General features: G+C 38.0%; 1 protein-coding gene across 1 annotated transcript in view; it reads right to left on the minus strand.

Annotated features, from left to right (window-relative positions):
- Positions 1–46: 46 nt before the first annotated feature.
- casp8ap2 (caspase 8 associated protein 2) overlaps positions 47–15,608 on the minus strand; it is a 43,492-nt gene continuing 27,930 nt past the window's right edge. The window contains exons 9-11 of the mRNA XM_061900347.1: positions 9,089–11,771; positions 5,197–5,296; positions 47–657 (exon numbers count right to left, since the gene is read on the minus strand). Coding sequence (XP_061756331.1) covers positions 595–657; positions 5,197–5,296; positions 9,089–11,771 — 2,846 coding nt within the window. The 3' untranslated portion in view covers positions 47–594. The remainder of the gene's footprint in view (positions 658–5,196; positions 5,297–9,088; positions 11,772–15,608) is intronic.

Genomic DNA, 15,608 nt, shown 5'->3' on the forward strand with positions numbered 1-15,608 from the left:
CTGAATCAAATGCTTTTTATCACCAATGAGATCAATAAAAATGCAATTAGGGTCTACAAATCAAATATTTAATTTGATATAAGGGAAAAAATACAAAGGCTTTTAATCCTCAACACACCAACTACACCAATCTTACAATCATTAAAATAAAACATATGTTTAACATAATTACAATTTACAGTTGAAAAGCAGTTGTACAACAAACGAGTTCAGACAAAGTTTTGCAACTTGTCATATCGATACGGCAAAATATGATAGACGCATCCATTAAAAGCAGCTTATACAGATGTATGGCAAAATCCGGAACATTGAAGGTAGTATTATTTATTATGCTAAAAGGACTGTAAGAGTTAATGGTTTTAATAACACTTGAAATTTGTGAACATTTTTGTTATTGTTGTAGTCCAAGAGTTTGAAGGTTGGGGATTATGTAAATTTAAGTGTGTATTAAATATGAAAAGGACTCTAAGAGAGACTTTAACTTTGGCATCATTACAAATCTAGAGCTGAGTAATTTTTAGTAACGATCTTAAGCATTTTTGTACATTCCCAATTTCTCAACAATTATGGAAATCCACAAACGAGTCTGCGTAATCAGATGTCCATCTTCCCTTGCTTCTTAAAGAGCTTCATAAGCTGGTAAAACCTCTGTGCGATCTGAAAAATGACAAAAGAAAGACAGGTAACATCTTTTTTTCAGACATTTCAGCTCTGTAGAACACTCAATTCAGTTGGGCAGCAGTGGTGATCAGGTTCAATCACCAAACAGCAAAAAGACACAGACCTGCCGATAGGGCTGGGCGATACATCGATATACCGCGGGTTTGTCTCTGTGCGATATAGAAAATGACTATATCGTGATATTCGAGTATACTGTACGTTCTCACACAGTTGCTTTTAGCAGCGGGCATTACACTACATGCGTTTCCCACTCTTTCTTGTCTCTCTTTTTCACAGAGACTTAAAACAAGCGCACCTTCTTACATACGTGACGCGTGTAACGTCACACGCCCTCCCCGAGCAGAGGTAGCTACATGGGTAACATTACCTGTGGTGCTAACGGTGCGTTACGAGTGGTAATACGAGAGAGAGAAGGTGCGAATCTGGTAAGAAATGGAGGAAGAATTAATTCCCAAGAAAAACCGCACGAGGTGCATCGTCTGGCGGTGGTTTGGCTTCAAGCGAGAATATGTTGAACAATTATGTGGCAAAAGCGTTGCTACAAAAAGTAGCACCACTGCTAATTTGTAGCATCATTTGAAAAGTCACCCGCTACAGAATGAAGAGTGCTTGAAACTATATTTCAACATCTCCGTTCGGTGCCACACACACAAATCAACAACAGAAGGAGATAACGTCCGCAGGGACCTACCACAGAACGAAGGACATACCCTATTTGATGTCCTATTATGCAGCTAATTTTTTTGACACTTATTGAAATATCTTGTGCAACATCGTGCAGAAAAGTGCACTTTATTTGTTTTAAACTACTGTAATGGCATTCTGTACAAAAAGTGCACTTTAATTTAGTGTTTTTTTGATATGTCATCATAGTGACATCATGCACAAAAGTGCACTAATAGCTTGTTTTGAATTGTCTCTGACAATCTTGCACTTTCAGTTTTGAAATGACATGAATGTTTGTGCCACTGCTTAATAACTCTTCAATAAATACAGTTTTGGTCAATTGACTTAGTTGTGATTTCCCTCTCTGCATAAAAGTTTAAAATGAGCATATATTAATGCAGTATGAACAAGATTGTTTTAATGTAGACACATAGAATCATATATTTATTTTCTTGAAGGAACTCTCCTGAAGGAATCACTAAAGTACTATCTATCTATCCATCTACTGGTGTAATTATATGCATCAAGTGTTCATTCAAGGCGAAGGCAAAATATCGTGATATATATCGTGTATCGTGACATGGCCCAAAATTATCGAGATATTAATACAAGGCCATGTCGCCCAGCCCTACCTGCCGACTAAAGGCATTTTATGAGTACCGAGGGTGGTCCTAAATCTTGTCAGGATCTCTGCAGGTTTCAAAAGTCGAATTTAAGACATTTTAAATGGGTTGTACTTGTATAGCGCTTTTCTACCTTCAAGGTACTCAAAGCGCTTTGACACTACTTCCACATTTACCCATTCACACACACATTCACACACTGATGGAGGGAGCTGCCATGCAAGGCGCCAACCAGCACCCATCAGGAGCAAGGGTGAAGGGTCTTGCTCAGGACACAACGGACGTGACGAGGTTGGTTCTAGGTGGGATTTGAACCAGTGACCCTCGGGTTGCGCACGGCCACTCTCCCACTGCGCCACGCCGTCCCTAAGACTATTATGAATGTAATTTAAGACACCTTTTTTTATGCATATGGACAAAAAAGTACAAAGACAAAGGAATTCAGAGGGCCAGAATATAGTGTAAGCATATGAATACATTCACTGCTCTTTCACATCGGAAAACAAAATGGTTAAACTAACTAAATACACCAGAAGCCTCTATTGTAAACTAAATAAAACAAATATTAGCAAACATCCTAACTGCCATTTTTCAGCTTTGCTTAAAGGCCTACTAAAACCCACTACTACCGACCACGCAGTCTGATAGTTTATACATCAATGATGAAATATTAACATTGCAACACATGCCAATACGGCCTTTTTAGTTTACTAAATTATAATTTTAAATTTCCCGCGGAGTTTCTTGTTGATAACGTCGCGGAATGATGATGCGGAATGATGATGCGTAAGATGACGCGTGACGTCTCGGGTTGGAGGGGACATATTAGCCCAGCACCACACATGGCTAAAAGTAGTCTCTTTTCATCGCATAATTACACAGTAATTTGGACATTTGTGTTGCTGAATCTTTTGCAATTGGTTCAATTAATACTGGAGACTATAAAGAATAATGCTGTTGGTGGAAAGTGGTGGAATGCAGCTGCCATTAGCACCGAAATACAGCCTGTGTTTCTTTGTTTGTTGTGAAGCTTTAACACAGAGCGGTCAAGCGAACATGTTTCTCTACGTCAACCAGCAAGTTTTTGGATGGGAAAATTGTGATATTAAGTCGGCTCTTACCGGAGACTTCAGTGGATTATGCGACTTCCTCCTGCAGCTCAAAAAGGCAGCTGTGATCTTGGCTCCTCGGCTTCTCTGAGGGACACTGGCGTTCACCGCAGGCATCCGACTTTCAGGAATGACTTTACAATCTCACTAAAACACTATTAAAACAATAAGCAGATAAGGGATCTTCCAGAATTATCCTAGTAAATGTGTCTAATTAGATCTGAAACGCTCACACTGCCGCCGCCTGGAGCCGTCGCTTTTTTTTTTTTTTTGTGCTTCACTCTAACTTTCCTCATCCACGAATCTTTCATCCTCACTCAAATTAATGGGGAAATTGTCGCTTTCTCGGTCCGCATAGCTCTTGCTGCTGCTGGCTATGATTATAAACAATGTGAGGATGTGAGGGGCCCTACGACGCGTGACGTCACGCGCACATTGTCTGCTACTTCCGGTAAAGGCAAGGCTTTTTTTATGAGCGACCAAAAGTTGCAAACTATTCCGTCGATGTTCTCTACTAAATCATTTCAGCAAAAATATGGCAATATCGCGAAATGATCAAGTATGACACATAAATTGGACCTGCCATCCCCGTTTAAATAAGAAAATCTCATTTCAGTTGGCCCTTAAGTGTTTTCATGTAGCAACCAAAATGTCAGTAATGGTAGAGAAAAGTGTCATTTCATTTATGACTAAAATAAAATAAAAACATGAATGTTCTTGTTCTAAGTCAAAACATTATAAGGAGAACCCCTGCCGTTCAGAGAAGTATGCCATACATATACTAATGCAGACAGAACCTTACATACACATAAATGTCATTTGGCAAATGTCATTTTAGGCAATTAATGATTATTCAAAATCCAAACTGTTCAAAGGTGGAGAAAATATTGTGTCAACAATTAGGACTAAGGCAACCACAGTGCACCTCTGAGCTGGAACTATTAACGCGGCACTTCAGGCAATAAAGAACTTTCATTTAGTGAAAAATAAGTGACTCACATTGTTCAAACTCTTACTAATGCACTTGTTCTTTCTTAAAAAAAATGGCTCGGCTTGCAGCTTGTTTTTTTTTAGCCTGAGAGTTCTAAAAAATATAAACCATTATTACTGACATATAACAGTGGATCTCAAATTTTTTTTCACCTAGTAGTACCATATCAGTAAAAATGTGGCTCTCCAAGTACCACCATAATGACCAACATTACAATTGAATAGTGTAGAAGGCCTAAGTATAATTAAAAACAAGGCAAATGTTTGATTTAACAAGTATATTTAATATTTTTGTCCATGTAACATTACAATAGTTAAAAAAGTAACACTGTTTTCGAATATAAAGAAATTAAACACTGTGCTTTGATTCTTTGGCGTACCACTAAATAAATTGAATTATGAATTATATTTTTCATACAGCGCTTTTCCTCTAGTGAATCAAAGCGCTTTTACATAGTAAAACCTAACATCTAAGTTACATTTAAACCAGTGTGGGTGGCACTGGGAGAAGGTGGGTAAAGTGTCTTGCCCAAGGGCACAACAGCAGTGCCTAGGATGGCAGAAGCGGGGATCGAACCTGGAACCCAACCGAGCGATACCGGCCGCATACCAAAGTTTGTTTCTCACCCATAAACACAACACTATCTTATAAATACAGTATATTGACCTACATTGGATTTGTTTTAGCATCTCTAATGCACTGAATGTATCATAGTACTACTCCCCACATCCTTCAATTCTTCTCTATCCTATTATTTATATTATTTTACATGACAATTTAGTGGCAAAATACCTTCCAACAGATTGCAGTTTGTTATGTGTACTTCTAAAAATCAGCAACACAACAGCAAAGCAGTCTTATGTTTTATTTTGTTCCATTACTGTACCAAACATTAACAGAACTGTGAACTTAAAAGCATATAGTATGCACAGAACATAATTATGGTATGCGGTTACACCCCTAAAAATAGGATATCATTATTCTAGTGGAGTGATAGCTTGTGATACTGGTAGGACTGGTGCATGCTACAAGAGCGGCATGACCCTGATAAATGGCATACTAGTCTGTACAGAAAATCCGTCCTTTAAGTATGCTCATCCATTTTGTAACTTGAATTGAAACATACCTGTTCTGATGGCTTCTTCAGTTTATCTGACAGGTCGGCAAATGTTTCACGTGAAGCACCTTTTGTTTTCAAGTCGATAAGAATTGCTCGATCTTCATCTCTGCAACATGAAAAAGACAATTAAGCTTGGACATGCTCGGATTTGTTCTAATGCACCATTAATACAATTTCCACTTAAAATATCATGCAGTGGTCTGTATTTTTTTTTTTAATTGTTTAGAGTACTGCAGTTAATCTAATAAATATTTTTTATGTCTCCTAAAAAATGCAGTGTCGAAGTATTTTCATTTGCCAGTAAATAAATTACATTATTGTAGAATGTAGATGACCAAAAGGTTGATACATAACCAAAAAATGGCTTTGTAGAGTTATTTATTGTTTTTAATAGATTTGAAGAGATGCATTCTCAGTCATTTACTAAAATAAAACATCAACTTAATATAAAACACTGAAGTTTAAACATTAAAAAAACAGTAAGAACACCTTTCTGTGTAATGCAACTATTGAATGTTCAACTTTTGCTATTTCGTTGCATCAGCTCAAATATAATAAAACCGACCTTACTAAAATAAAACGTCAGGTTGATATAAAACCCTAAAGTTAAAACATTAAAAAAACAGCAAGAACAACTTTCTGAGTAATGAAACCATTGAATGTTGAACTTTTGCTATTTCGTTGCATCAGATCGACTAAAATCGACCTATCAATCACAGTGTTTTATATTGAACAATCATCTTAAATAACATTGTTCATCACAACATAAAGTGATAATAAATTGCATTGAATAATTCATATCAAAATATTTTTTTATGTCAGTCTATATTGGTGTATAAATTAAACCACAATTTTTGTCATGTTTAATGGTTCAATTTTAACAAGCGAGATGCAAAGAGATCAGAAGGTTATTTTTGATTTCAGTATAGTCATTTTCTGCCAGGGTTTGAACATGGGACGGCGTGGCGCAGTGGGAGAGTGGCCGTGCGCAACCCGAGGGTCCCTGGTTCAAATCCCACCTAGTACCAACCTCGTCACGTTTGTTGTGTCCTGAGCAAGACACTTCACCCTTGCTCCTGATGGGTGCTTGTTGGCGCCTTGCATGGCAGCTCCCTCCATCAGTGTGTGAATGTGTGTGTGAATGGGTAAATGTGGAAGTAGTGTCAAAGCGCTTTGAGTACCTTGAAGGTAGAAAAGCGCTATACAAGTACAACCCATTTATCATTTGAACATGACAGATTTACTAAAGAATATGATAGAACCCATCCATCCATCCATTTTCCTACCGCTTGTCCCTTTTGGGGTAGCGGGGGATGCTGGAGCCTATCTCAGCTGCATTTGGGCAGAAGGCGGTGTACACCCTGGACAAGTCGCCACCTCATCACAGGGCCAACACAGATAGACAGACAACATTTACACTCACATTCACACTCTAGGGCCAATTCATCCATTTCAGGTAAATAAAATAGGCACATATTCACAGCAAAAACGGGCTCCAGTACATTATACCACTCTACAATACTAAGTGACAACTTTGTCAAACATATATAAAATAATTGGCAAATCCTTTCCAACTTATATTCAATGGAATAGACTGCAAAGACAAGATATTTAATGTTCGAACTGAGAAACTTAATTTTTTTTGCAAATAATCATTAACTTAGAATTTAATGGCAGCAATTCATAGCAAAACAGTTGGCACAGGGGCATTTTTACCACTGTGTTACATGGCCTTTCCTTTCAACAACACTCAAACGTTTGGGAACTGAGGAGACCAATTTTTGAAGCTTTTCAGGTGGAATTTGTTCCCATTCTTGCTTGATGTACAGCTTAAGTTGTTTAACAGTCCAGGGTCTAGTTGTGGTATTTTACGCTTCATTTTGTGCCACACATTTTCAATGGGAGACTGGTCTGGACTACAGGCAGGCCAGTTGAATGCCTGCACTCTTAATATGAGGCCACGCTGTTGCAACACTTGGATTGGCTTTGTCTTGCTGAAATAAGCAGGGGGGTCCATGATATAATGTTGCTTCGATGGCAACATATGTTGCTCCAAAACCCCTATTTACCTTTCAGCATTAATGGTGCCTTCACATATGTGTAAGTTACCCATGCCTTGGGCACTAATACACACTCATACCATCACGGATGCTGGCTATTGAACTTTGCCGAGAACAATACGGAGGGTTCTTTTCCTCTTTGTTCCAGAGGACGACGTCCACAGTTTCCAAAAGCAATTTGAAATGTGAACTTGTCAGACCACAATACACTATTGCACTTTGCATCAGTCCATCTCAGATGAGCAGTCCATCTTATATGGGATGTTCCAAATAAGTGTTTGATGCGCGTTCCTAAAATTTCTCAGTCTTTTTTTTCACTTGTGCCAGCTTTTTTTAAACATGTTGCAGGCATCAAAGTCTAAATGAGCTAATATTTGCAAAAAATTACTTTTTCCAGTACAAACGTTCAGTATCTTGTCTTTGCAGCGTATTCAATTGAATTAAGGTTATATTCTGTTTTTATTTACGAATAACACAACGTGCCAACTTCACTGGTTTTGGGTTTTTCTAGAAACAAACATGGGTTCCTTAAAAGCTGCTGTGTGTTCGGCTCAAGATTACACATTTTTACACCAAAGAAAATCCATCAACACAACGGCTAACGTATGTTACCAAGGTGTTTAAGATAACTGATTTAACAAAAAAAATGCCAATATTCATAACAATTAGATGTTTAACTTTGTAAAACATTATCCATGGACTGGAGGAAGCGATTAACTATAACGCGCTAATAAATGATTGAAATAATGAATCGCATTTATTACAATAATTTCAAACATGTAATTTTAAGTTCTCATTTATTAATTGTACAATACACATCTGTACACATATTAGATTCTACTCAGCAAGAAACTACATTTTAGTTATGGATATTGATTTTTTTACAGATGTCATATGATAACATTGTTATCAATATGTTAATACTGAGGTCAGATAACTTTTAAACACACATTTACCCTGAGCTTCAAAAATAGAGATGTCCAATAATATCGGACTGCCGATATTATCGGCTGATAAATGCTATAAAATGTGATATCAGAAATTATCGGTATAGGTTTTAAAAAGGAAAATGTATGACTTTTTAAACACCAGTTAACTGCGTGGTACACGGACGTAGTGAAGCACAGAACGCCAATAAACCTTAAAAGGCACTGCCTTTGCGTGCCGGCCCAATCACACACATGCATACTTGGTCGACAGCCATAGAGGTCACACCGAGGGTGGCCGTTTAAACAATTTTAACACTCTTACAAATATGCGCCACACTGTGAACCCACACCAAACAAGAATGACAAACACATTTCGGGAGAACATCCGCACTGTAACACAACATAAACACAACAGAACAAATACCCAGAACCCCTCGCAGCACTAACTCTTCCGGGACATTACAATATACATCAACCTGCTAACCCCCCAACGCAACCCGCCCACCTCAACCTCCTCATGCTCTGTCAGGGAGAGCATGTCCCAAATTCCAAGCTGCTGTTTTGAGGTATGTTGAAAAAAATATTGCACTCTGTGACTTCAATAATAAATATGGCAGCGCCATGTTGGCATTTTTTCCATAACTTGAGTTGTTTTTTTGGGGGAAAATCTTGTTACATTGCATCCAGCGGGGCATCGCAACAAAATTTGGCATAATAATGTGTTAATTGAACGACTGTATATATATCGGTATCGGTTGATATCGGTATCGGTTGATATCGGAATCGGTAATTAAGAGTTGGACCATATCAGAATATCGGATATCGGCAAAAAGGCCTTTATCTGCCATCTCTATTCAAAAACAAATTTTTATGTCATGACTTCTAAAAAAGTTTGGAATGAGTACTGACCTTGTCCAAGCCATCACCACTGCTCCTTTCTTCTTGATGACGTTCATGGCAGAGACACTGCTAGGCGATGAGGCCAAGGGTTTTAAGTCAAATTCATCATTTTTAGAGCAGAAATTCACATCTTCCTTTTGGTCCTCTTCCTCTTCCCTTGGACGCTTTGCTTTTAAGTGCTCTTGATGCTTCTTCCGTTTTGTCCTTTTCTTAACATCCTTGTTGCATTCTTCTGTGTCTCTGTTCAGGTCCTCTACAACAGTGAGCCTTTTGTCTAATATTGGCAGCTTTATATCAGTCTGCAAGTCTGAAAGGCACGGCAAAACTTGGCATCCTTCAATAGTTTCTGAGCTTTCACGATGGCGAGACATACTTTTGATAGGACTGGGGGTTTTCTGTGAAGAAGAAACTAGTGGACTTGGACTGGGATTGTCCATGTTTAATGTTGGACTTGGGTTCTCCTTGTTTAGGACGGTGACATCAACAGTAAATGCTTGGCTGTTTGGTTCAAATGAAAGATTACAGCTTGTGTCAAAAGACTCTTTTGATTTAATCCTTTTTGAAAGAGCTCTGAGGGATGCCACAACTTTTTGTGACTCATTTGTCACACATTTTGATGTACTGGACATATGTGAAGGGTTCTTATCTGGTCTAATAGGATCTGCGGTTGAACAAATGCCACCACCAGTCGTATATAGATCAATTGCAAGTTTTTCAGGTGTTTCATTGCATGGGTCGGCATCTTTTTGCAACTTGTCTAACAAATAACTCGATTTGCTTTCCAGGGTTGCAACATCTTCATTGGGATGTTCTTCTGTTTGTGTTTGACTTGAAGTGTCATCTGTATTGAGCGTTTGCGTTGCCCCCTGACGAATCTTAACAATGAAATGATCGTTGGACTTCTCCATCACTAAAGCCTGTATGGGCAATTCTGGCTTCAACACAAAAGTATTTGTAGCTGCATGCGAGGGCAAACTACTGCTAGACCCAATGCTTGAGTTGTCCGTGTCAAGGGCCAGATGAATGTCCTGTTCTGTGGCATCTTCTCCATCTAGCAAAGCATCCTCACTAATGTGAGCACTGATGACACTGTCCGGAGTGGATATTGCATGCATGCCCGATGGCTGCAGAAAGCTCAGGTGACTGTCTGACTTGAGAGGTGATGGATTAGTTAGGGAAACTTCCAGATCTTCAGCCAGAATAGAGTAATTCCTCTGCGATAAAAAGTTGGACTGCAGAGTTACTTGATTTCCCGATGGAACCTCTAACAAGCAACTTTCATCAAACAAAGCCGGATTTGTTCTGACCTGATCTTTGGACTGCGGAGACATGATCCGGGGTGAAATGCTTGACCACGTAGCAATGAGTTTGGATGGCGTATCGAATTTAGTTGGGGTAAAAAATTTAGGCGGAGAGTCAAATTTGTTTGGAGTGGTAATGCTAATGAGTGTTTCTCCATTCTTCTTAGGAGTTCCAAGAGACCACGATGTGCTATCTCCTGTGTTTCCACTGGGTTCAAGCAAGTCCGATCCTTGTAAGAGGCACTTGAATATTTCTCCCATTTGAGAATCTCTTACCAGGTTAAATGTTAAACTGGAAGCTTGCTGCTCTGTTAATAGCTCAAAGTCGGTTTTGTCAAGCAAAGATGTACTTTGAGAGACGACCAAAGCCAGTTTATTTTTCTCTGAAATTGAAGGCTTTTTAGGAGAAGGACAGTCAATTCCTGGATCAGCCTTTACATCGTTTTGTGGACATGTGCCAACATTTCTCGGTTTTTCTGTATGATTAATTCTTATATCTTTGCCTCTACTTCCAAGACCCGTTTTGTAAGCAGCAACACAAGACTTCAATTGATCCATTTGTCGAGATTGATTCTTCAAACGAGGTAATCCAGACACCTTAGTACCACAGGACTTCTTTTCTTCAGGAAATGTCCTTACTGCTCTGCACATGTTCTTCATTGTTACGTAAATGTCCTTGAGCAGGTAGTCCAGTTGTCCATCTACAAAGTCCCATAACTTTTGTTTTAGGTCAACAGCTTGCTGATCAAAGATGCGTTTCACAATACCATTGTCTGCTATCGTATTGAACATAGATATGATTATTACTTTTAGCTTTGATTTAAGCTCAATTGCTTGACAACATATTTGACCAAAGTCGGCACCCTCCACAAATTGTACGAATGACTCCCTGAAATTCTCCATTACACCGCAAAAACTTTTCTTTGGAAAGGTTTTGTGAAGCTTCATGTACTTTTTCCGGATTTCCAAGCGGACCGATTTGAATGTTTCCATTACTTCTTCGATCGTTAAAAAAGAAGCCTTGGTTGATCCTGGGCAAACAGTTTTGAAACGGCTCTTATTTCCTGGACTTTGTTGTTTCGATACATTTTCTGTTGCAGTCCTCTCTTCAGATTTCTTTTTTGAACGAGATTTTGGACTTGGTTTACAACGGACTGTTCCTCCTGACTTTACCCGCTTGGTTCCATTAAGGGGTGAGCCTGAGGACGCTTCATCACTTTCACTTAAAATTTCCCCTTCCTCCAGTTCGGTGTCAGAGAGATTTGAAGGCAGTTCTGACAATTTGATGGCAAAGTCCTGCTTGCTTGTTTTTGAAGGATAACCTGGATATTTATTTTCTTTATTTAAATCCAATTTCTTTGAGTTGGCATCACAGGCTGTACTTGAAAACTCTGTAGACACAAAAGAGAACAACAATGAATTGATTAACGTAATCCCGATTTAAACAAGTTGAAAAACTTATTCGGGTGTTACCATTTAGTGGTCAATTGTACGGAATATGTACTGAACTGTGCAATCTACCAATAAAAGTTTCAATCAATCAATCAATGGGTTAGCTAAAATATCTTGAGTTACGTTACACAATGACTAATAATACTACAAAGCTGCTATGTCTTAATATTCACTATTCAGAACTAATAAGACATTTACCATATCTGTTAGAACAGAAGCACACACTTATAAGGGAATTATGTTCCTGGGGGATTTGCAAACAGGATGAGTGAACCAATTTGACAACAATTACAATGAGCATGCGTTATGTATACACACTGTAGATTTACCTGTTTACAAATGGTATACTGAAATCAAATAAATGCACATTTTGACCCCCCACATACACATTTATGCGCCGATTGAACACGATTGATACGTTTTATTACATAATGTACACAGGGGGTAGTGTTTATTTAGTATTTTTATGTTGCAAAAAATAATTTTGAAAAAAAATCACACGGCCTGCACTGCAAAAAGACAGTGTTCAAAAACAAGAAAAATTAAATACAAAAATGTGGGGTATTTTATTTGAACTAAGCAAAATTATCTGCCAATAGAACAAGAACATTCGGCTGGTCAAGAATTTCCAAAACAAGTAAAATTAACTAACTTCAATGAACCCAAAAATACCTTAAAATAAGTATGTTCTCACTAATAACAGGTGCACTTGCCTTGGTAGAAAAAAAGAGACCTTTCTGCTCAATTTCTTAAATTAAATAAATGCTAGTGCCTTTATCTTGACATAATATGCGCTCGGCATCATGATTTGTTTTTCATTGTTGAAATAACAAATGATTACTTTGAAAAAGTAGTTTTATACTTGAGTGTTGATGACACAGCTTTGCAACAGTTGATATTTTAGTTTCCAGCATGTTTTACTCAATATAGGCCATAAAAACTCAGTGACAAGCTGTATTATCCTACTGAGATAATCTAGGACCAAAACCCTTAAAACAAGTAAAACACTGACATAATATCTGGTTAGTGAGAAGAATTATCTTATCAGACAGAAAATAAGCAAATACAACCCTTATTTGAGATATTACTAAGATTTCAGTTTTTGCAGTGTGTCTTTTGTATGATTTGTTTTATGGCAAAAACTTCCCTAAAAATGTGCAATACCATATTGGTTAAAACTGAATATGAAGCTGCTGTATCCCAAATATTTTTTCTTAAAATAAAATAGGTAAAATAATTCCCCTGTATGCCAAAATCTTGTCTGACTAGAACAAACAGAAAAGTATGTTCAATACAAAAATAAATGATTAACCTTTATGAGCGACAAGGAGTGATATCTTATTCCTTGAAACCTCAATGTGTGTCATTCTAATAAATAAATAAAATGTGACTAATGCTATGTTGCTGTATTGTTCGACTGTGAAGCAGCAAACCGTGTTTATCAGGAAGCGCTTTCATTTAAATCACGAGTGACGGCTCATACTGAAAGACGTCAGAGCGCCGTATTGCGTTCCACATCGGTATTCGTCACCATATTACCGGTAATCTAAATGGAACTTTGAAAAGGGGAAAAATCCAAAGTTTGGGATACTTTTGAGCCAAAAGAGGTAAATGTTCTTTTCCTGTTTATTTATTTTATCAAGTATTATATTTGCAAACTATTCATTTTATATACAGTACATTTATAAAATGTAGTGGTTTTTTTTAATCCAGCAGACTGCACTAAAATGAAACAACACAGAAACGATGCAATGTCAATAAAACCAGTAAGTACTGTATGTCACACACTTACTGATTCTATTCTTGGTTGTTGTTGTATTACCCCAAACACACGGCTTTGTTTGCCCACATTTAATTCCGTGTAAGTGAGTGGCCAAACAAAGCCTCCCAGTTGTGGTGACTACTGTGATTTTTTTTTAAATTTGTGTACGCCTGCTAAAAGAACTACAATGTGGCCGAAAAGTCACGAGGGCCAGCACTTAGAAAAAGAAGGTGAGAAACACTGTGGAATTCAAGAAACAACGATTGGACAGGACGTCGGAAATGTGTATATAAAGTTGTACTTTATAGAAGAAAAAAATGGGCATACAAAACGGTACAAATCAATCCTATTATCTTGATATCTGTCGTTCATTCATTCACCCGTAGGCTCGTAATGCTCAATCTCAACAACCACAATGCACCAACTCCCGGGCTTTTTTTAACATCCGGTTTGCCGCAATAAATTGTGGAACATGCGGTATTTTAGTTAACCCTTTGTCAGGCTATACAGTAGAAAACAACTCGATTCATTGTGAGTGTTTCTCAAATAATCCCTATCAAGTACATGTATAAATCAAATCAATTCCCTTTTAACTCTTTTTAAATATAACTAATAATAGATTAATTTATAAGCAATTAAATCAAGCATGCAAATTATGAATAATCATCACACCTGAACTATACCACCCATGTATTACAACACTCACTAAGATGTCAATCAATCAATCAATGCCCTAAATCACAAGTGCCTCAAAGGGCTGCACAAACCACAACGACATCCTCGGCAGGGCCCACATAAGGGCAAGGAAAAACTCACCCCGGTGGGACGTCGACCATGATGACTATAAGAAACCTTGGAGAGGACCACATATGTGGGCAACCCCCCCCAGGTGACCGAAAGCAATGGATGTCGAGCGGATCTATAGGATGTACTTATACAATCGCTCTCTACGCATTCCACATATTAAATTGGACTGCATAAATCAGAGAGGTGGCGACTTGTCCAGTGTGTACCCCGCCTTCCGCCTGATTGTAGCTGAGATAGGTACCAGCGCCCCCCACAACCTCAAAGGGAATAAGCGGTAGAAAATGGAAGGATGAATAGGATAGGATACTTTTTAACCGATATGTCAAGACAATTACTTTATTGCGCCACGAATAGATTGTAATACTGTGGGAAACACTGGGATTCTGTACTTCTTTTCCTGCGCCAAATATAAATCAATTTACAACTTTTATTACATGTCTTTTTTTTTTTTTACATTTTGGGCTTGATTTACTGAACATCTATCTGCATGCACTAAAATATGTGCAAACTTGATGCAAAGCTGATCTATTAAACGTGTGCAAGGTGGATTGCGCCTGTTAAGTGAACAGGACAGGGCGTGCAATCCATTTTAAGTCTCTGTCTTCATTAATATGCCCAAAATGCCGAAAATGCTGGGATGACAAAGTCCAGGTATAATTATTTAGCCCACTAAATGTGAGTCATCAACACTCGTCATCAGTTGCAAAGCACTCTATTTTGCGTTTTGTTTAGCATGTGTCAGAAGGACGCGTAAACGGACAGTTCCACACATAGCTGCGCTTCACAAAGACGTCCTATGTGTGTCAACAATTTGGACAGTTACAAAAAAAAAGTAATTGTATACAAATTGTCTATTCAGCAATTTCCTTTTATAGTCTTATAGCTGCTGGATGACATTTGGGCCTGATTGAAATTAACTCAATTGATGCGTTTGATGTCTGTTAGCGTTTTTATTTATATAGGAAATATGTTACTAATGCGCTGGTGATGCGATCCACAGCCTTGCACCGCCCGCACAGAATTACCGTATTTTTCGGATTATAAATCACAGTTTTTTTCACAGTTTGGCCGGGGGGTGCGATTTATACTCCGGAGCGACTAGTGTGTGAAAATATTAACACATTACCGTAAAATATCAAAACATTTTATTCATCTCATTCACATAAGAGACTAGGCATATATCAGCAATTGTCACACACACGTCAAC

This window comes from Nerophis ophidion, linkage group LG05 (genome assembly GCF_033978795.1).
Source record: "Nerophis ophidion isolate RoL-2023_Sa linkage group LG05, RoL_Noph_v1.0, whole genome shotgun sequence".
NCBI lineage: Eukaryota > Metazoa > Chordata > Actinopteri > Syngnathiformes > Syngnathidae > Nerophis > Nerophis ophidion.